The sequence below is a fragment of the Lactuca virosa genome, chromosome 7, assembly GCF_052849685.1.
Source record: "Lactuca virosa cultivar CGN04683 chromosome 7, Lactuca_virosa_CGN04683_v6, whole genome shotgun sequence".
Lineage (NCBI taxonomy): Eukaryota > Viridiplantae > Streptophyta > Magnoliopsida > Asterales > Asteraceae > Lactuca > Lactuca virosa.
The window spans coordinates 175,852,861-175,875,539 of NC_136432.1; the positions used below are offsets into that span (position 1 = coordinate 175,852,861).

A 22,679-nucleotide genomic window follows, 5' to 3' on the forward strand; every position below is an offset into this window, starting at 1 on the left:
GTGATAAATAGCAAACACATTCTTCTTGAATTTCGCATTGCCTTTTGAGAGAACCAGTCGAGCGCCTTTCGGCCATGTCGCCTGAGTTCCGTTGCCGGCATATAACAAATTAGCCCTTGGTTTACTCCGTCGAAGCGAGCTTCTCACTTGCTTTTGCTCAAATCGAGGTTTTACATGCTTTCCAATCTTAAATTCACAAACTTTTGCTTCAAATATATATCAGGGAAGGTAGTTTCCTCGATTATTTCACTGTAAATTAGCTTCAAATAGAGCTAGGAATGGCCGATCCAATGGGATCTCGCGATGAATATGAAAACGAGATCTCTATTTCACCCGGCCTATATCAATATATGGATATCATGGGGGCAGCCTCAAGGGTTTGCACGTTTCTCCTTGTTTTTCCGTCGTGTTTAATTCAGGGAACTGCCTCATATGTACCCAACAAATCAATATCCTCACTTGTTTAGGTCCAGATTTTTTAAAATTTTTGTAAATTTTTTTAGATACAAAAAGGTTGATTTATTATTAACTACTACATTTTGTTAGATGAGTCATTTCTGAAAATTTATACACTTGTTTCGAAAGTTTTGCTTATTGTATTGTGGCAATTTATATAGTTTTGAACTCATATTCTCGGATGAGAATAAATAAACCCTCATTGATTTTCGCTATTGTTGACAAATTCTCGTTTCAATCTTCACGAATTGTATTTCAATTGGTAAAAACGATGCTTTGGTGAATTCTGCATATTTCTTTAACTTGTACACAGTAAAAAAAGTCTTAACACATAGCTGATTAATTTGTTTACCATTCAGTTATATACTCTTTTTGATATAACTATTTTGTTATTTAAAATTCAAAAAGAGCTCGCCGATGCATTTAATATAATGGTTAATGTGCAAACCAATTCACAATATAACATAAGCTAAACTAAATTGGAATTTGAATGATAAAAATAACGAATGGCTTGGACAAAAGCAACAGATAAATACATTTTAATCTTTGCTAGTTACTGTGAGACTGTTGAATGGCATGGACAAGTATATTTGGGATTTGGTTACCTTGAATTCCTGTACGATTTTGTTGGATGCATCGTTTCTTACTAGTGGGAACAAACATGTACCAAGAAAAAAAATGTCATGTTCTAGCAAAGTATCGAGATGGGCGAGTCTTGGATATGTCATCTCTTTTATGCCCGTTATGTGACTATGAATTTGAAGGCAATAATTGTTTTAATTTTTTAAATGTGAAACTCCTCTCAAGGTTTGGTTGGGGGTTAGCCGTTGGAAAAATGTTTGGTTTGTAGATATCGACAAGGAGCAACATGTGGTGACTTGGTTAGATTTTTTAGGGTTCACAAAGTTTTTGGGGACAAGACTCTTTTAACTGCAGATGATGTTAGATTTTGGAAAAATCTAAGCCTTATAAATGAGTGATAATAAAAATAACAAATATCGTATTTCGGAGTAGGTATGGTCATGCTGGATATGGGGTTGTTTGAAGGTATTAGCTCCGAAATCTAACAATCGTACATTTCGGACTAACGAAATGTATTCCAAAATATGGATGTCGAATTACGATATTTTGGAGTATTTATGTTTATTCCGGAGTTGGTGGTAGGTTGGATTTGTGTCTAGAATGCGACACACTATATGTTCTGGATTGAAAATTGTATTTTGGAATGTACTTTAAAATATACATGCATTTTAGAATACTCTTTCTAATGGAAGACAATGTCAACATATCAAACAAATCTATGTAGTATATTGTTCGATATTATACATGTTTTAGTGTAGATATAAATAATTATATCAATAGGCTATACACTAATTAAATATGTCTATCTTTTTAAATTTCTTGATCAGATATAGTGTAACGCCCGCAGAATCGGGCTAGTAAATTTAGAGACAATAAGCGCTAAAAATGACTTTTTGGTAGAAGATTATTTAGAAAGATTAATCTTAACCAAAGTAATAGTTAGGGTTAACAATTGTAACCTATTCGACGTAATAAAGAATAATTATTTGAATATTATATGTTTCATGATTATTATAATACTAGTTGTCATACCCGTATATTATACAGGTTGATTTAAACAAAATGTTAAATAAAAACAATTAAATGAAAAAGTTTATTTGAATTTAAAAGTTATGGGAAAAAAAACATGCAAAAAATAAATTAATCAAAATTATGTATTTGCTTATCAGACTTGTGTATTAAACTGGTTAATTATAACAAAATGTTAAACACAAATGTTTAAACTGTAAATTTATTTGAAATTGAAATTGAAATTTAAAATTTAAAGTTTAAAATTAATAGTTATTACGGTAGGTTTAATTTAGGGAAAGTAAATTAATGATATATTGAAAATGAAAAATGAAGTAAATGACAAGCGGAAAATAAATATATCTCAAAATTATGACAAAATGACATGTGCCCAGTTGAATGAGAGAATGACATTTGGCAAAATCATTCTTATTTATTAGGTTAGATAATAAAATAGGAAAAATCAGTCGAATCGTCCGTAAATCGTAAAAATAAGTGCGCCAAAACATATATATATATATATATATATATATATATATATATATATATATTATATTTAGGAAGTATACGTCGTCCCGATCCCGAAAATATAAATTGAGTCGAAATCCGAATCCGTATGAATTAGATATGATTTTTATAAGATATAAAAGTCAGCCGCGCACAACGAATATACGACGTAAAAAGCTACGAAGAGAATGGTTGACTTTTAGCTAATGCGACCAAAATAAAAATCGTAGTATTCATTAAAATAGGAATTTTGAGAAAAAGAATGCCAAAAACTGAGTTCGTACGAGAGAGTTATGATTTTAGCAAAATCATTTAATTTTATAAAAAAATGGACAAAAATACAAATTCAAAGCTAGCCGACGGAGTCTAAACGAAAGTTGTATATTTCGTCGATAGCTACACATGGATATAAAGAACGTCAAAAACGAAGTTCGTATGAACGAGTTATAATTTTTAATAGCACGTTTACGTATTAAAATAAAATGTAAATCATATATACGTATACATACATATACATATGTATATATCGTTAGAAAGGTATCGACGATGCGGTCGTTATAAGACTAATGTTGAGTACTTTCGACATTAGTTTAGTACAAATATCATTAAATCTATTTAAAATAGTATTATAAAGGGGTGTTTAGTAGTTTATATAACTATAAGGTCATTAAGTAATTATGGAGGGTAGTTTTTGTAAATTCAATTACTATAAATAAGAGCCTTGGGCTCTCATATTTCTTGCACCATTCTCTTGATTCAAGAGTCTTTCTCTTCTTATCCCCTGAGCATTTCGGTCCCTCGTGATTCGACTTCTCTTTCTGTAGTTTTAGTATAGTAAGGTGAGCGCTGAAGCACTGCACGAATCTTTCTTACAAAGATTCAGCGACGAAGTTCTGCCCCTGTAGAGCTCGGCTCCTAGCTAAAACTCCATTGTAAGTAAGTTATGCTTACCCTATTTTAAATATAGTTTATATTTAAAATTAGTATTGTTATTATGAACTTATAATAAATATTTGAGCTATTATTATGACTTATATAAGTGTCGTTATAATATCTTTTTAACTACTCGCGGTACGTGAAATATGGTTTAAACGGCCGCATAGGGTTGTTGGATTTCATAAGTGCTATATGTCAAAATGGTCCTGCCCTCCGGTGTTTTATGTCTGACCCCTGTCTGTACATAGTGGTTGGAAAATATTGTTTAAACGCTTATATAATAATAATAATAATAATAATAATAATAATAAGACTAATAATTAGTCACAATAAATATTAGACTAAAATCTAGTGGTAATAATACTGGGTTTCGTCGAAGGAAATTATTTTAAACGAAGCGCTGTCCGAGTACCGAGTCACCACCTTATCAAGTGAGTGCATCGTTACTTTCATCTTACACATAAATATGAAGTATTTAATATAAATTACGTGCTATGTGTGCATATTATCTGTGTTCTTGATATCTATGAGGGATGAACGATTTATACATGTTCTAAATGATTTAAACTGTATATGTATTTTATATCTACGAAAATGTTGGGTAAAACATGGGTAGATGAAATAGTTGATGTGTGCTAAAATGATGAGAGGCCTCAATGTTTAAGATGATCTAGCCATCTAGCGGAGCATAGATGACGACCACAGACTATTCTAGATAGTCCAGTGGAACACTAGCAGACTCGTAACTTGTAGGTGTTTTTGAACTACGTATTCACTAGGTATTTTTAACTAAGTGTTCACGATATGTTTTGAACTAAGTGTTCACCATATGTTTTGAACTAAGTGTTCACCAGTGTAACGCCCCATTCCTGGTATGTAATTTAAATATTGAATTTCCTTTCTTAAGGGTTACTCGACGAGTCAGTAGCCCCGACTCGTCGAGTAGAAGCGGGATTGCACGTGGACTTAGCGGGGCGACTCGACGAGTCCATTCCCGACTCGACGAGTCTGCCAGTCTGGATGAGACCCTAATTCTTAGGGTTTGTACCCTATTTAAACGTCATTATAGCCCCCATCCCAGCCTCCAGCATCTCTAGAACGTTCCCCCTCAAAACCCTAGCCTCCCATTGGTGAGTTTCAGTGATTCCTTCTTGATTTTGAGTGATTTGGTGTATTCTTGGAAGTGTAGAAGAGAAGGTGTAAAGGAGAAGAAGGAGATCCAGAAGCTAGCTTCCATTTACTACTTCATCTGGTAATAAAGCCTCTACCTTGTTCATTTTCCTAGTAGATCTTCATATATGCTTGTTTTGCCACTTTTGGGACATTTCAAGATCCAAACTCGAAATTGGAGCTCCCTTAGGGTAGTGGACTATAGATCTGGACATCATTGAGCTCCAGGAGCTCAAAGTAGCTACCTTTATGCAATCAAGGCCTTGTTCCAAACCCTAGGTTCCCATTTCTAGCTTATTTTGGTGTTTTAGCTTCATACCTTTATGCATGCACGTAAAGTTGGCAACTTTATGTGTTATATTAGCCCTAGAAGCTCAGATCTATGAATTGGATGCACTGGAATTGACTAGAATCAACTGTATAGTGAAGACATGCATAGGACTCGACGAGTCGTTCATCGAACTCGGCGAGTCGGATCGCAAACCCCTGATTTCCCCGATTTGAGAGTTGTGAGTTGAATCAGTGAGTGGAAGAGGACTCGGTGAGTTAGAACAAGGATCTGGAAGTGGAGGGACTCGACGAGTCTACGCCCCGACTCGGCGAGTTGAGTCGCAAGTTAGAGAGTTGTGAGTTAGGGAACTCGGCGAGTCCATAGTAGGACTCGGCGAGTAGAGTCAACCTGGAAGTTTGACTCTGACCAGGACTTTGACTTTGACCAGTGGGCAAATTGGTCATTACTCCATGAGGAATCATCAGTTGATTCAGAATGTTATGTGATTGTAGCCGGGGAGTCGCCGGAGCAGCAAACATGGATTTTTCACTCGGGATATCAGCAGCCAGTTATACGAGGTGGGTTCTCCTTCAGTAGGATCGGGTCTACGACACCAAGGCCGGCCCGTAGTATGATATGATAGTAGCTGAGCGTGGGCGGGGCCCGCATCCTATCTTAGCAGAGGGTGGGCGAGGCCCGTATCTCATAATAGTAGTTGATTATGATGTATGAATAGTAGATTAGCTTTACATGTTGTCTATGTGATACTTGTATGTTAGGTTTAGTAGTTGAGTGTGGGCGAGGCCCGTATCTAATCATAGCCGAGTGTGGGCGAGGCCCGTATCTCGAAGTAGCCGAGCATGGGCGAGGCCTGTACCTCAGAGATAGTGGAGTGTGGGCGAGGCCCGTATCTCCTAGACAGTGGAGTGTGGGCGAGGCCCATATCTCCTAGATAGTGGAGTGTGGGCGGGGCCCGTATCTCCCAGTTAGCGGAGTGTGGGCGAGGCCTGTATCTCCACGAGTGTGGGCGAGGCCCGTATCTCCTAGTTGCATGCTATGTGTAGATGGTATGTGGTATATTGGGGAGGCTCACTAAGCTTCGTGCTTACTGTATTCAGTTTTGGTTTCAGTTACTTCCACTAGCACTGGGAAGGGCTCGGGATGATCGCATGGCACACACCACAGTCTTCAGCCTGGGAGTTAGACTCTGATATTTGGATATGATATTTTGACACGATATTTGATATGTGACATTTGTTATGATATTTTGAGACATACTACTTATGGTTTTTATTAGGATATTGGATATTATGGTTTTCACAATGTATTAAAAATGAAATTTTTAGACTGTATTGGTGGGATGTTTCAAGTTGGTATCAGAGCCTTGGTTTGAGGGATTCGGGCACGCTTTCGGGTGTGTATGAACTCAAACTAAGGAAATGGTATAAGGTTTTCAAAAGAAAATCATTTTCAAAAAGAAATTTTGAAAAAGAAACTTAAAAAGAGAAAAGAGTTTTGAAAAAGAGAAAAGGGTGTGGTGCATGCAATCAGCCGAGCTCAAGTAAGTACTCCCAATTTAGCCATACAAGTTTATGTTATGATTATCAGTTTTAGTAGAATAGCATGCTAGATTAGGGCTAAGGATCTAGGAGGATGCCTTATGTGCCTACTATATGTGTTTCAGCTTTATGAGGACTGCATGCTAGTACAGATTAGTCAGGAGGATAGCCTGAGTAGTATATGCTTGATTACGTGCACTCGATGTCCGAATGCTGCTTGCTTTGTGCTTTTAGGAGTTCTAGTTGTCTTTCACTAGCTAGCAAACAAATATGTTATGTTACATATTGCAAGGACTAAATAATTTCAGAAGGTTAGGTCTAGCTCTATTTCCCAGCTCTTGTCTGAGTCCAACCGTTGTAGGGTAGGATCTCTCATTCGAAGAATTATCTAGTCTGAGTGATATGTAAGAGTATTTGTGAGCTAGTTAGGGGAAGAAAGCAGGGACTTCTTACGCAGCTGATGGCGGAGAGTGGGTTGGTGATTACCCTAGGGCAAGCCTAGGAAGAGAGTAGCAGAGGTCAGTAGCAGTAGAAGGGACTTGGTGGAGTCAAGGCAGTTCTTGAGGAAAGTACGGATAAATGTGGAAGGTAATATGGGCCCGTACTACTGAAACCAGAGGATCCGTACTTGAATCGAGGAAGGCTGAGACAAGACCAAGAAACTTGTGGTAGATGTGATCCCTCTAGTTATATGAGTGTTTCTGACGATTGTCATTATGTGTTTCAGAATGGTGGTTTTACGCTCTAGACCAGCAGTCGGCAGTTCAGGTGCCGGAGATGGATCAGGTTCAGGCTCGGGAGCCGAGCATTTGGATGAGCAGACCAGAGAGTTCATCTCTTCAGAGGTCACGCGTAGCATACTTGAGCAGACTCCTGTGATCTCTGGATCGATCAAGGAGGGTATTCTTGAGCTTTTGGATGAGAGGATGAGTGCGATCCACACTGAGATGGTGACTATGATGGGGTCACGTACTTTGACATTCAGGGAGTTCCGGGCTTGTGGAGCTCTAGATTACCAGGGGCCCCGAGACCCCATTGCGAGTACCAGATGGTTGGCTGATGTGGCCAATGCTTTCCGCACTAGCAGATGTCCCGAGGGGGACAAGGTCCGACTTACATCCTGTCTTCTGAAGGGCAGGGCACGTGATTGGTGGGAGGAGGTCGGACATGTCATTGGGGATGATGCAACCCTTGATTCTATGACCTGGACGGATTTTGTGGCCCGGTTCAGGGCCGAATTCGCACCTGTCATTGAGGTGCAACAGCTTGCTAGGGAGTTCCAGGATCTCCAGCAGACGATGGAGACAGTGGCGGAGATTACCGCCAAGTTCAGGGAGAGGGCTCTTCTCGTTCCTCAGTACGCGGCAGACGAGGAGATGAAGAAGGCAGGGTACCATGAGATGTTAAGGAGTGATATCAGACAGTTTGTGAGCCGGTCCAGCTGTAAAACGCTGGATGACATGATTGCGAGGGCTCGTGAGAGGGAGATTGATCTTGAGATGGAGAGAAAGAGGAAACCAGAGGTAGTTTCTGGTTCAGATGGTTCGGGAAAAAGGCCCAAGACAGATTCCCGAGGGAAGGGCCAGCAGGGCCGAGGCCGCTGCGGCAAGTGTGGTAGGTCACATGATGGGGCGTGCAGGGCAGGGAGTTCGGGCTGCTTCAAATGCGGCCGAACAGGACATATGAGCAGGGATTGTACTGTTACTTCTACCGTTACTACCACGTCACTTTCTGATCTGATTTGCTTTCAGTGCAATCAGAGGGGCCATAAGAGGTCCCAGTGTCCGAGCTTAGCAGTAGCAGGGAAGGTGGCGACACCTGCCCCTGCTACATTGAGGATTACAGACGGCCGTCAGGGCCGGGCTGAGGCGCCAGTGGCGAAGAGCAGAGCCTTCCAGCTGACAGCAGAGGAGGCGCGAGCGACTCCAGATGTGGTTACTAGGTCGTTCTTAGTGGACGGCATTTCAGCTGTGGTACTTTTTGATTCGGGGGCTACCCGATCATTTGTGTCACTTGCACTTAGCAAGCGATTTAGCAGAGCTCCGGGGGAGCTGGATTGCCCACTCGACGTGGAGATAGCAGACGACAAGACCGTCAGGGTCGTGGGAGTTTATAGAGGTTGTACACTGCAGTTATTCGATGAGCAGTTCCCAGTAGATTTGGTCCTATTCCCCTGCGAGGGAACAAGGTTATAGTGGGTATGGATTGGCTGAGTTCCAATGGAGCAGTGATTGATTGCGAGCTACAGTTGGTGAGGGTTCGCACTCCTAGTGGGGGAGAGTTAGTGATTCAGGGCGAGAGGCCACATCGCAGACCGATTCTTTGTTCAGCGGCTAGAGCGAGGTTCTATTTCTAGCAGAGTTGCGCGGGGTACGTTACCTATATTATGGATACCCGGGATAAGGGTAAGGCGACGGTTGATGATGTACCGAAGGTACGAGAGTACCCGGACGTGTTCCCGGAGGATTTGCCTGGGATACCTCCTGAGAGACAGGTTGAGTTTAGGATTGACCTGGTTCCTGGTGCGGCTCCGATAGCCAAGGCACCGTATTGGTTGGCTCCTCCTGAGATGCATGAGTTGTCTACGCAGCTGCAGGAGCTGCTAGACAAGGGTTTTTATCAGACTGAGCAGTTCGCCATGGGGAGCCCCGATCCTGTTTGTGAAGAAGAAGGACGGGTCGCATCGCATGTGTATAGACTTCCGGGAGCTGAACAAGGTGACGGTGAAGAACCGTTACCCACTCCCGAGGATAGATGATTTGGTCGACCATCTTCAGGGAGCATCTTGGTTTTCCAAGATTGATCTACGGTCCGGTTATCACCAGATGCGGGTCAGAGGTGATGATGTGCAGAAGACCGCTTTTAGGACCCGCTATGGTCATTATGAGTCTGTGGTGATGTCGTTTGGGCTCACCAATGCTCCAGTCGCGTTCATGGACCTCATGAACCGCGTGTGCAGGCCGATGTTGGATCGGTATGTGATAGTATTCATTGACAACATCTTGGTTTATTCCAAGACTCAGGAGCAGCATGAGGAGCACCTGAGAGAGGTGCTAGAGACCTTGAAGAGGGAGAGACTTTTCACAAAGTTCTCCAAGTGCGAGTTCTGGTTGCGCGAGGTGCAGTTTCGTGGGCACCTCGTCAACCAGAAGGGTATATTAGTCGATCCGGCCGAGATAGAGGCCGTGATGCAGTGGGAGGTCCCGAAGTCTCCATCTGAGATTCGGAGCTTCCTGGGCTTTGCAGGGTACTACAGGAGATTCATCCAAGACTTCTCCAAGATAGCAGTACCGCTCACTCGACTGACCAAGAAGTCGGTTGTGTATCACTGGGGCCCTGAGCAGCAAGTAGCCTTCGAGACGCTCATGCAATGATTGTGTGAGGCGCCGATTCTCACCCTGCCAGAAGGAGTAGATGATTTTGTGGTCTATTGTGACGCTTCGATCACAGGCATGGGAGCAGTATTGATGCAGCGAGGCCATGTGATAGCTTATGCCTCTAGACAGTTGAAGCCTCACGAGGCTAACTATCCGACGCATGATTTAGAGTTGGGGGCTGTTGTGTTCGCCCTCAAGATTTGGCGGCATTACCTCTATGGGGTCCGATGTACCATTTACACGGATCACAAGAGTCTGAGGTACCTCATGGATCAGCCGAATCTAAACATGAGGCAGCGTCGATGGTTAGATGTGGTTAAGGATTACGACTGTGAGATCCTTTATCACCCGGGCAAGGTCAACGTCGTGGCCGACGCCCTGAGCCGCAAGGCGGTAGCGACTCCGATCCGAGATATCTGTCTGAGGATGACAGTTATTACTCCACTGTTGGAGAAGATTAGGGAGGCACAGGTTGAGGGCTTGAAGGAGGAGGGGCAGAAGTGTGAGAGGATCGTGGGCCGGCTGGCTTCTTTTGATTATGATAGCCGAGGACTGTTGACCCTACAAGGGAGGGTCTGGGTACCGTACTGGGGCGGAGTACGGCAGGTATTGACGGATGAGGCCCACAAGTCTCGGTTCTCCATCCATCCAGGGGCGACGAAGATGTACAAAGATCTTCGACCCGATTACTGGTGGCCCTGCATGAAGCGGGACGTAGCTTGGTATGTGGAGAGATGCATGACCTGCAGGAAGGTCAAGGCAGAGCACCAGAGGCCCCACGGCAAGATGCAGCCGCTAGACATTCCTGTGTGGAAATGGGAGGATATCACCATGGATTTCATTACTAAGCTTCCCAGGACCGCACGTGGGGTAGATTCGATTTGGGTCATCGTGGATCGGTTGACCAAGAGTGCACATTTCATACCGATCCAGGAGAGCATCGCAGCCGAGAAAGTGGCTGAGATTTATGTGCGAGAGGTGGTGGCACGTCATGGAGTGCCTGTCTCAGTGGTATCAGACAGAGACGTCCGTTTTACTTCCATATTTTGGAAGCGGTTTCACGACGAGATGGGTACTCGTCTCCATTTCAGCACCGCTTTCCACCCTCAGACGGACGGACAGAGTGAGAGGACTATTCAGACTCTCGAGGACATGCTTCGGGAATGTGTACTAGATTTCGGTGGCAGCTGGGATACATATCTTCCGTTAGCAGAATTTTCGTATAACAACAACTATCACTCCAGTGTAGACCGACCTCCCTTCGAGATGCTCTACGGGAGGAAGTACAGGACCCCAATCTGCTGGGGTGAGGTCATTCAGCAAGTCATGGGGAGTAAAGAGGTGGTACTCAAGACTACGGAGCGGATTCAGCAAGTCCGGAGCAGACTCCAAACTGCTCAGAGCCGGCAGAAGAGTTACGCCGACAGGCGGCGTTCGGACTTGGAGTTTCAGGTGGGTGATATGGTCCTCCTAAAGGTGTCACCCTGGAAGGGTGTTATCAGATTTCGGAAGCGGGGCAAGCTGGGCCCCATGTTCATTGGTCCCTTTAGGGTTTTGGCCCGGGTGGGTCGAGTTGCGTATCATTTAGATCTTCCGGCAGAGCTCAGCCAGATCCACAATACTTTCCATGTCTCCCAGTTGCGGAAGTGTTTAGTGGATGATTCAGTAGTGGTACCCCTTGAGGATATTCAGGTTGACGACAACTTGAACTATATCGAGAAACCGATAGCGATTCTGGATCGCAAAGCGAAGGAGTTGAGGAACAAAAGGGTGGAGTTGGTCAAGGTGCAGTGGCAGCATCGCAAGGGTTCATAGTGGACGTGGGAACCCGAGGAAGATATGCGGAGGCATTACCCCGAGTTGTTCGCAGAGACAGCAGACTTCGAGGACGAAGTCTGAGATAAGTGGGGGAGAATTGTAACGCCCCATTCCTGGTATGTAATTTAAATATTGAATTTCCTTTCTTAAGGGTTACTCGACGAGTCAGTAGCCCCGACTCGTCGAGTAGAAGCGGGATTGCACGTGGACTTAGCGGGGCGACTCGACGAGTCCATTCCCGACTCGGCGAGTCTGCCAGTCTGGATGAGACCCTAATTCTTAGGGTTTGTACCCTATTTAAACGTCATTATAGCCCCCATACCAGCCTCCAGCATCTCTAGAATGTTCCCCCTCAAAACCCTAGCCTCCCATTGGTGAGTTTCAGTGATTCCTTCTTGATTTTGAGTGGTTTGGTGTATTCTTGGAAGTGTAGAAGAGAAGGAAAGAGAGAAGGTGTAAAGGAGAAGAAGGAGATCCAGAAGCTAGCTTCCATTTACTACTTCATCTGGTAATAAAGCCTCTACCTTGTTTATTTTCCAAGTAGATCTTCATATATGCTTGTTTTGCCACTTTTGGGACATTTCAAGGTCCAAACTCGAGATTGGAGCTCCCTTAGGGTAGTGGACTATAGATCTGGACATCATTGAGCTCCAGGAGCTCAAAGTAGCTACCTTTATGCAATCAAGGCCTTGTTCCAAACCCTAGGTTCCCATTTCTAGCTTATTTTGATGTTTTAGCTTCATACCTTTATGCATACACGTAAAGTTGGCAACTTTACGTGTTATATTAGCCCTAGAAGCTCAGATCTATGAATTGGATGCACTGGAATCGATTAGAATCAACTGTATAGTGAGGACATGCATAGGACTCGACGAGTCGTTCATCGGACTCGGCAAGTCAGATCGCAAACCCCTGATTTCCCCGATTTGAGAGTTGTGAGTTGAATCAGTGAGTGGAAGAGGACTCAGTGAGTTAGAACAAGGATCTGGAAGTGGAGGGACTCGACGAGTCTATGCCCCGACTCGGCGAGTCGAGTCGCGAGTTAGAGAGTTGTGAGTTCGGGAACTCGGCGAGTCCATAGTAGGACTCGGCGAGTAGAGTCAACCTGGAAGTTTGACTCTGACCAAGACTTTGACTTTGACCAGGGGTAAATTGGTCATTACTCCATGAGGAATCATCAGTTGATTCAGAATGTTATGTGATTGTAGCTAGGGAGTCGCCGGAGCAGCAAACAGGGATTTCTCACTCGGGATATCAGTAGCCAGTTATACGAGGTGAGTTCTCCTTCAGTAGGAACGGGTCTACGACACCAAGGACGGCCCGTAGTATGATATGATAGTAGCTGAGCGTGGGCGGGGCCCGCATCCTATCTTAGCAGAGGGTGGGCGAGGCCCGTATCTCATAATAGTAGTTGATTATGATGTATGAACAATAGATTAGCTTTACATGTTGTCTGTGTGATACTTGTATATTGGGTTTAGTAGTTGAGTGTGGGCGAGGCCCGTATCTCGAAGTAGCTGAGCATGGGCGAGGCCCGTACCTCAGAAATAGTGGAGTGTGGGCGAGGCCCGTATCTCCTAGACAGCGGAGTGTGGGCGGGGCCCGTATCTCCCAGTTAGCGGAGTGTGGGCGAGGCACGTATCTCTACGAGTGTGGGCGAGGCCCGTATCTCCTAGTTGCATGCTATGTGTAGATGGTATGTGGTAGATTGGGGAGGCTCACTAAGCTTCGTGCTTATTGTTTTCAGTTTTGGTTTCAGGTACTTCCACTAGCACTGGGAAGGGCTCGGGATGATCGCATGGCACACACCACAGTCTTCAGCCTGGGAGTTAGACTATGATATTTGGATATGATATTTTGACACGAGATTTGATATGTGACATTTGTTATGATATTTTGAGACATACTAGTTATGGTTTTTATTAGGATATTGGATATTATGGTTTTCACAATGCATTAAAAATGAAAATTTTAGACTGTATTGGTGGGATGTTTCAACCATATGTTTTGAACTAAGTGTTCACCAGATGTTTTGAACTGCCTGTTCACCAGATGTACCCTGTTATATAAACCCTGGCGACTATACGACTTAGTGCATGTTGTATAAAGCCTGACGACTATGCGAATTAGTTCCTGTTGAGTAAACCCTGGCAACGATGGATTTCGTGTCGATTCCTTAGGATGATCCTTAGGAATGAATGAACGAGTAATAACTAATTCTTAGGGTAGATCCTTAAGAGTAAATAAGATAATGGGGATGGGTAATTGGGTTGATTGATTGTTTGATGATTAAACATAATAATTATATTATTGTGGGTTGAAAACCCTATGTACTCACCAGGTTTCCCAACCTGACCCACTCCAGCTTATTTATATCACAGGTGTTGATATGAAGTCACATTACACTGAGAGATTAAGGAGATATAAATCACTAGTGATAATGAATGTAAGTTCTATTTATGCTAATGTTTTTGTATTGACGATGACATCCCAAATGTTTTAAAATGAATAAAAAATACTTTTCTTCGTAAATGCTTTGATAACGTATTTATCATGTATTACTGGGAACAAATTCCGCAACATTTTTATTAAAAGAGATACTCTGATTTTTATAAAGCATAAACAATATCGGTCTTTTCTGGCCGTGAAAATGGGGATGTCACATATAGTTATGTAGATTTTTAACAATAGTAATGTCAGATATTTTTTAGTTTGTTAGTAATATGCCTTCTAACACAATATAATTGTTTGTTGTTAATAATGTTATAAAAAATGGTATTCATCGATTTGTCGTGGAAAATTGTTCCGGTGGAAATGAGTATTCTAGTGTTGGAAGCAATTAAATTTGTAATTTATTACCTATGACAACCAACCATGTTTCTTCTTACAACAACCTTATAGATCGTGGTGATTATATGGATAAAGGTAACGCTATTGATGTCTCTTTATGAGTTGATGTTGATTAATCCGCAAATAATCAACAAAAACTAATGTTGGTTGATGATGGTAATATAATTCCATATGGAGAGTTAGTTGAATTTCAGAGTTACAATGAATTTGATGAGGATGGGACTGAAGATGAAGATAAGGAAATTGAGCCCTTAAAACCCCGAAAACTACAAGAGAAAAAGTTTCCTTATTGTTTTTCCGATTTTGAATAAAACACAAACCACCCATTAGGATATGCTTGAACCTTTACCATTGCCCGAGATACCTCAACAAACATGTAAAGGTGCCACAACTCACAATTATATTTACTATGTGAAGCTATTCTAAATCTTCAAAAGCAAAAAAAGAACTTAAGCTTAAATTATGATTCAAAATATGTTATTGAAGGCTTCCAATATAAAGTGAAAAAATCTACAAAAGACAGGTTTGAAGCTGTTTGTTTTATGGAAAATTGTTTCTGGCGGATACGAGCAACAAAAGATAAAAATACTGATACATTTCAAATGGTTAAACTAACGGAGAGCCACATTTGCTCAAACACATAGCTACGTCCCCATCACTGGCAATCTAACAAAAATATATTGTGTCGCTTCTTAAAGGGCATATTTTATACGGGCAAGCATGAAATGTTAAAATGTATGCTCTAAATATGTTAGGGGAGAACCCTGAAGAAAGCTTTCAAAGAATTCTTTTATATTGTAACAATTTAGAGAAAAAGAATCCAAGGATGGTTACACATATAAAGACAAGCTAGGACAACAAATTCAAATGCTTTTTTCATGGTTATCAGTTGCGTAGTAATATATCTTATATAATGAGTTCTTAAAATTTATTGTTGTTACACATGTGTTCATTTTAATGAATAATATATTAATAATTATTTTGTAGGTTCGAGCGTTTGAAACATGTTTGTGTCATATTATTACAATTGACAGAGCACACCTTAAAGGGAAATACTTGGGCATTATGTTCCTAGCAGTAAGCATGGATGATAATAACCAAATCCTTCGTATTACATTTGGTGTTGGGAAAATTGAAATTGGGGAGTCATGGATATGGTTTTTATCAAGACTCAAAGAATATATTGGAGACACGCCCTCTTTGGATATCATATAAGATATAGCAAATTCAATTGAAATGACCATTCAAGCTGTGTTTCCGAACGCATATTATGAACCGAGATTTTGTTTTGGGAGGCTGTAAAAGCTTACCGAGAGTCTAATTTCAAAGAAAGCTTGGGTAGGCTATGTGTTGGGTCTAAAATTGGTTTATACTTTGCTTTTCTAAGCATTTATTGTTTTATCATTTGGGCCGAAAACTAATATTGGGATTAATTGTAGCTTGGACCGAAAACCCATGAGTTTTCGGTCTAGCATTGGGTTTTCGGTCTGGCCTTGAGTTTGTGGCCCATGTATATATAGGTGTTAGGTGGGTGAGGTGATAAGAGTCTCAAGGTGCTTAAGTGTGTGTTCGTAAGGTGTGAGAGAAAGTTAGAGAGAAGAGTGTGTGTGTGCATGAATCTATGTGTAAGGAGCTTCATTCCAACATTGAATACATCATAGATTCAAGTTATTCTTCTTCTCCTTCTATTCTATTTTGATCTGAAATCATCCAATTGATTGGGATTCCGCACCATCAATTGGATCTGATTGATACACAAGCAGATTTGGGGACTTACAATTGGTATCAGAGCTTACAATAGGAAGTTTTATCTAGGAACAATTGAATGACAGTACATCAGGAACTTGACACCATCATGGGAACAACTTCTCGAATTCCCCGACTCTTGAATGCTGAAGGCTTTCCGGAATGGAAATACCGGATCGAAAAGTATATTAAAATGAAAGACTTCAAGATTTGGCGCAGTATACTTAGGGGACCAATTCGAATTACTACTACAGTGGATGACATAATTGTCGACAAACGGATTGAAAATTATACGGATGATGATTTCGAAAAGATCGAAGAGCAGGAGAAAGCCCTTGCTACGCTTACAATGGCATTATCTCCAGAAATCGCTCAGGGTTTCCGTGAGTATACATCGGCAAAAGTACTTTGGGAAGCACTAATAGAAGTTTATGAGGGTAATGAGGATATGAAGCAGAGTCGTCAGGACATGCTTCGACAAAAGTTCAATATGTTCAACTATGTCCTAGGCAAAACTCTTGAGAACCAGCTCCAGAGGTTCATTACTCTCACCACAGAAATGAGTTCTGCAGGTGTTTCGGTAACAACATCAGAAATCAACAAGAAGTTGTTAAACTCCCTTCCAAAATCCTAGGATATGAACGTCTCAGTAATAAAAAAAACAAAGGACCTAAACAGGCTGAGTATGGCAGAAACTATGGCTATCATCAAGGCTTGTGATCTTGATGACAAGCAGAGGGAGATTAATCATGTTAATTCTTATTCCACTGCAAATCTAGGGATCCAAGCCACAAACAACAATGCCTTTTCAAGCTTCACTGTTGCGCAAGCTCCTCAAGTTACCCCAACTCCACATGTTTCACAAGTTCAACCTTTCATGACTCATCAACCGATTCCACCTACATCCTACGTTATCCCTTCCATGCAACAAGTTCAAGTCTCTCAACCTCAGATCACTTCTCAACAAGTTAATCCCAGTGTTGGTTCATCTAATGTTGTACCTCCTCAGTCTCATGGTTTCAGTTCTCAGATGTCAACCATGAAAGAAAAAGAAGAAAATATGGATCTTGCCACGGGTTTGGTAAATTGCTACAATGCTTTTGTGGCTGGAGAACTCTCCCCACAACTTTCATTTGCCGACCTTGATCAGATTCATCCTGAAGATGTAGAAGAGATGGATATAACCTGGCAGATGGGCATGGCTGTGTTCAGGGCAAAGCAGTTTTCTAAGAAAACTGGCAAAAACAACTGGAGTGTGAATTCCGACAAAAAGGTCGGATTCAACAAAGGCAAACTTCGCTGCTACAATTGCCATGAGCCAGGGCACTTTGCTAGGGAATGTCCAAAGCCTGACAGAAGGGAAAATGCTGATCGAACCGTGGTGCCAGTTACCTATGTCCACAGCAATAGCAGAGGATCCTCATCAACCAATCAATCTGCAAATCTGGCAATGGTGGCGCAATCTTTTGATTGGGAAGATCAAATTCAGGCTCTAAATATTTCAAGACCTGAAAATGCGCATCTTGCTCAAATCAAGGATTGTGTGGAGGAAGAAGCAGAGAAAGACCATGAAGAAGAGATGATGAATCTCCAGTTTGCATTCATGGTGCAAACTACTTCTGAGCCATCTAAGCCCGAGGTAAGTGAATCTGGTTGCTCTCCATCTTGTGCTAAAACTATAAACTTTTTGCGAGAATCAATAGATCTAATCAAGAGAGAGAATGAGGACCTAAAATATGAAAGATACACCATTAGGAAAGAACAAAAACCGTTAAAAGCTCAATTAGAAACCAAAATCAAGGATTTCCAAAAACTCCAAGAAGATTACAACAACAAGTGTGAAAATTATGATCACATTAAGAAAAAACTTGCTGCTGTAACTGAAGAACTTGGCGCTTTGAAAATTAAGTGTGGAAAAACAGATGTTAGTTTCAAAAATTATACTGCGTCAAGTAAGACAGTCGAGTCCTTATTTGAAAACCAATTGAGTTTTAAAGATAATCAAACCAAGGGTTTAGGATATGAGAGTGTCCCTCCTCCATTTAACCATTCGTATCATGTTAATCCCTTGACTCAGGAAGAGATTGACCGAGAACCATTTATGGTATACGGTAAACCAGCTGCTGAACAGGCAACTGAGGGTGTTGAGATAAAAGATACTAATGATTCTACTTCCTGTGCAGGTAAAGCAGTAGAGGATGAGAACAAGGAGAAAACTATTGAACAATCCAATGACTCCTTGAACTCTGAATCTGTTGCTTCTAACTCAGTTACTCCTAACAAACCTGCTGTTGAGAAATACAGGCCACCAAAACAAGCGAAACCGACGGCTTGTTGCAAGTGTGCATGTGGGAACAACCTGAGACAAGGCAAGGATACGCCACCAGGGGCAGGAAGAAACAACTCTTTCGTGAAGAAGCAGACTTGCTTTCACTGTGGAACACCTGGACACATTGCCAGAAATTGTCCAAATCGCGCGTACGTTCCCTACTATGCGCAAGGCTGGCAGAACGCGCCAAGTGGGAGATACCCCAAAAGAAACCCTTCGAGGCCACATTCAGACAATAGCGACTGGAATGCCACGAAGGCCAAAAATCAATCCCACAAGGTCAAGAATCCAAATCCCAAGGTCAAGAAGGGAATGTTGGCCAAGAAGCCAAATCCAAGAGATGCTCCCGTGAAGCCAAAATTAAAGTCATCTCAACGGCCGACATCAAGATCAAAAGCAAGTACTGAGCCACCCATCAGATCGAAAAAGAAATGGGTTAAACCCAACTACAAATGGGTTCCAAAGGCTCACTCTCCCAAATCTTCTAATGATTCTAATATTTCTTCATCTTCTGTTTGTGATAAGCAGGACATGTCATGGGAGAGAGTACTATGCAAGGATGACAAAGGTCAACCCAGTTTCAAAATGGACTGGGTTCCAAAGACCAACTGATCCTGCTCGGTGTCGGAACAGCTATGGAGGCGTATCATCAGACTTCGGTTTGTTGATAGTGGCTGTTCCAGGCACTTGATAGGAGGCATCTCTCAACTGTACAACATTCAGAACTTTGTTTGAGAGTATGTGTCCTTTGTGGGAAAGGAAGAAAGGAAGGGATCACACATAGGGTTAGTGCTTAACGATGTGAAGAATTTTTGGATCTGATCTGAGATTACGCGTGCTGTTCTCAGACCTTCTGGATGCAAATTCAATCGGTGACTTACGGTTTGAGTTTTTTTCTCTATACTCCTGAGTTTTTCTTAAGCTGATTCGCTTTAAAGACTAATTTTTGTTTTAGGATAGTTTAAATTTGCGCATTTACTTTCGTTTCTCTCCTATGCACAAATTTAGGGGGAGAAATAAAAACAAAACAAAAATTAGAAAATTTTAAAAAAATCCAAAAACATTAGAAAATCAGAAAATTCAAAAATATGTTGGTTATGGAATGTGCTTGCAGGTGATGTGATGGGAAGTGATATAATCATGTGATAACAGGCAATCTGAATCTGTGTAAGGGACTAAATCTGAATTGTCTAGGCTCTGTGTTCGATGCGCTGGTAGGCACGAAAGATTAAAATGGACTGGACTAGGCATTAATGAACTTAAGGAATCTAGAGACTTGACAAATCTTGACCTAGATAGATCCATTTAGCCTGACAATATGACGCTTGGATAGGTTGAGCAGGGAGATATACATGATAATCCACCGGTCACATTAAAGTAATCCGTATCTAGAACTGTGGTTTAACTCTTCCTCGATGTACGGACTCTGTCCTTAATTCCGGTATTGATGGGGCGACTGGGGAATTCCGATAAAGTAGGTCTGTAGAAAATTATTTTCTTTCTTTCTTACTGTTAGTCATATGTTGCCTCCTTTACGTGATTGGAAGAGATCCGACCTGGACTGCAACATATGCAAATCTATTTCTCTGCATATTATATCTATGAAATTCTTCCTATCTGTTAGCCATATGCTGTCTCCTTTGTGTGATTAACAATCCGACCTGGTACACAACATATGCAACCTTCTACTTCTCAATCCCTCTAAAAAAAACTATAATTAATAATAATCTAAATCTATCCTCTCTATGAATAATAGTCTGCTCACCTAAAGTAAGGAGTATCTCGGAAGTTCTTAATTATTGGAGTATATCAGGAAGCGGGAAACACGTTCTAGTACAACTAAAATTGAACAATTATAGGTTGTCTGTAGATGTCGCTGCTCAATTTAGGCGGACAACAATATCTTTGGTCCTCGTCAGCTAAATGGTCCTTAGGAAGTTTTATCTAGGAACATAGGATCAACTTGTCTTGTCACTTATAGCATGTCCAAAATTTGTCACAATTTTTCGTGCTTAAGTGGACCACAATACCGGCGATCGACCAGATCTATTCATGAAGGGGAAGGTACTGACAAACAGATTAAGACTGTCTAACAACTTTGATCCCAAATATTTTTATTTTTGTCAAATTTGTTCATAGTTTTTCTCTATGCACAAATTCCGTGGGAGAATAAAAAAAAAAATTTCAAAAATCAAACAAAAATCAGAAAAATTCAAAAATCAAAAATATTTTTTTGTGTGCTAAGTTTTCTTTTAGTTTTGTTTTGTTTTGAAAAGTGATTGCAGGTATAGATAAGTCTCATGGAGACTGTGTCAAAAATTTCTAAGCCAAAGCTTCATCCGTGATCATCGAAGAATTCTCATTCGAAGGAGCAAGAAATGAAGATTATTCTTTCAACATTTAATTTGTCAACCCCAGAAGCAAGGTGAAGCTGAAATTGAAGATTATGTCACGGATTGCATTGAAGCCTCCTCAATCAGTCTGCTGCTATCTTAAACCTGCTGAAGTGATCTAGAAAATTAGTTCTCTCGGATATTCTCTCTGAAAATTCTCAAGCTGAAAGCGCTATCTTTCAAGAATCAATACATAATGTTTCCTCACCCAATGTGCGTTCAGAGTCAAATCTTGAAGAAAATCCCAACTGCTCAAGATGAAGTCATTCATAGAAGATTCATATATTCATCCTGATGCTGTGAAGAATTTGAAGATAATAGCTGAAGCCAAGCTCCCAATGAAGATTGACAAGAAGTGCCAGCTACTTTTTAGGGGGAGCTTGTTGGGTCAATTAGAAAAGAAAGCTATAAACCAAGGGGGAGATTGTTGGGTCTAAAATTGGTTTATACTTTGCTTTTCTAAGCATTTATTGTTTTATCATTTGGGCCGAAAACTAATATTGGGATTAATTGTAGCTTGGACCGAAAACCCATGAGTTTTCGGTCTAGCATTGGGTTTTCGGTCCATTGGGTTTTCGGTCCAGCCTTGAGTTTGTGGCCCATGTATATATAGGTGTTAGGTGGGTGAGGTGATAAGAGTCTCAAGGTGCTTAAGTGTGTGTTCGTAAGGTGTGAGATAAAGTTAGAGAGAAGAGTGTGTATGTGCATGAATCTATGTGTAAGGAGCTTCATTCCAACATTGAATACATCATAGATTCAAGTTATTCTTCTTCTCCTTCTATTCTATTTTGATCTGAAATCATCCAATTGATTGGGATTCCGCACCATCAATTGGATCTGATTGATACACAAGCAGATTTGGGGACTTACACTACGCCATGCTCTAAACGAAGATTTTCATACATATATAGACAAAATTAATTACTTGAAATGGGCAAGGTTGGGTTTCCCTGTGGTTCGGTATAGTATTATGACATCAAACAACACCGAGTCCATTAATGCGTTATCAAGAGACGCACAAAAACTACCAATGACAATGTTGATTGATTTCTTTAGAGAAACTATGCAACAATGGTGGTGTCAACGACGTAACGCTTGAGGTAATTATTTATAAAATAATATTTCGATGATAAGTGTACTGTAATTTATTGTGCATGGCAAGATACACGTAAATGTTTTTAATAGCTGAAAGCAAAAGGATATTATTGAGTATGATCAGAAGGTTATCGATAAGAGGATCAAAAAATCCTTTGGTTTTCAGCTATACGAAATGATCAAAACAGATATGAGGTGACTGACTAAATGAAAAATAGTATAATAAACTTGGAATCTCGTTGTGCACATGTGGGAAATGATAATTTCTAAGTATACTTTGTTGTGACATCCCCATTTTCACGGCCAGAAAAGACCGATTTTGTTTATGCTTTATAAAAATCAGAGTACTTCTTTTAACAAAAATGTTGCGGAATTTGTTCCCAGAAAACATGATAAATAGGTTATCAAAGCATTTCCGAGGAAATGTATTTTTATTCATTTTCAAAACATTGGGATGTCATTGTCAATACATAAACATAAGCATCAACAGAACTTACATTATTTACACTAGTGATCTACATCTCTTTTAAATCTCTCAGTGTAAAGTAGCTTCGTATCGACACCTGTGATACAAATAAGCTT

The 22,679-nt window shown here is 41.0% G+C and overlaps 1 protein-coding gene across 1 annotated transcript; it reads left to right on the top strand.

The window, feature by feature from the left end:
* Nucleotides 1-16,473: 16,473 nt before the first annotated feature.
* Nucleotides 16,474-16,914, top strand: LOC145127332 (uncharacterized). Its single transcript, XM_079062548.1, has one exon. The coding sequence runs from the start codon at nucleotides 16,474-16,476 to the stop codon at nucleotides 16,912-16,914; it is 441 nt and encodes a 146-aa protein (XP_078918674.1).
* Nucleotides 16,915-22,679: the final 5,765 nt, after the last annotated feature.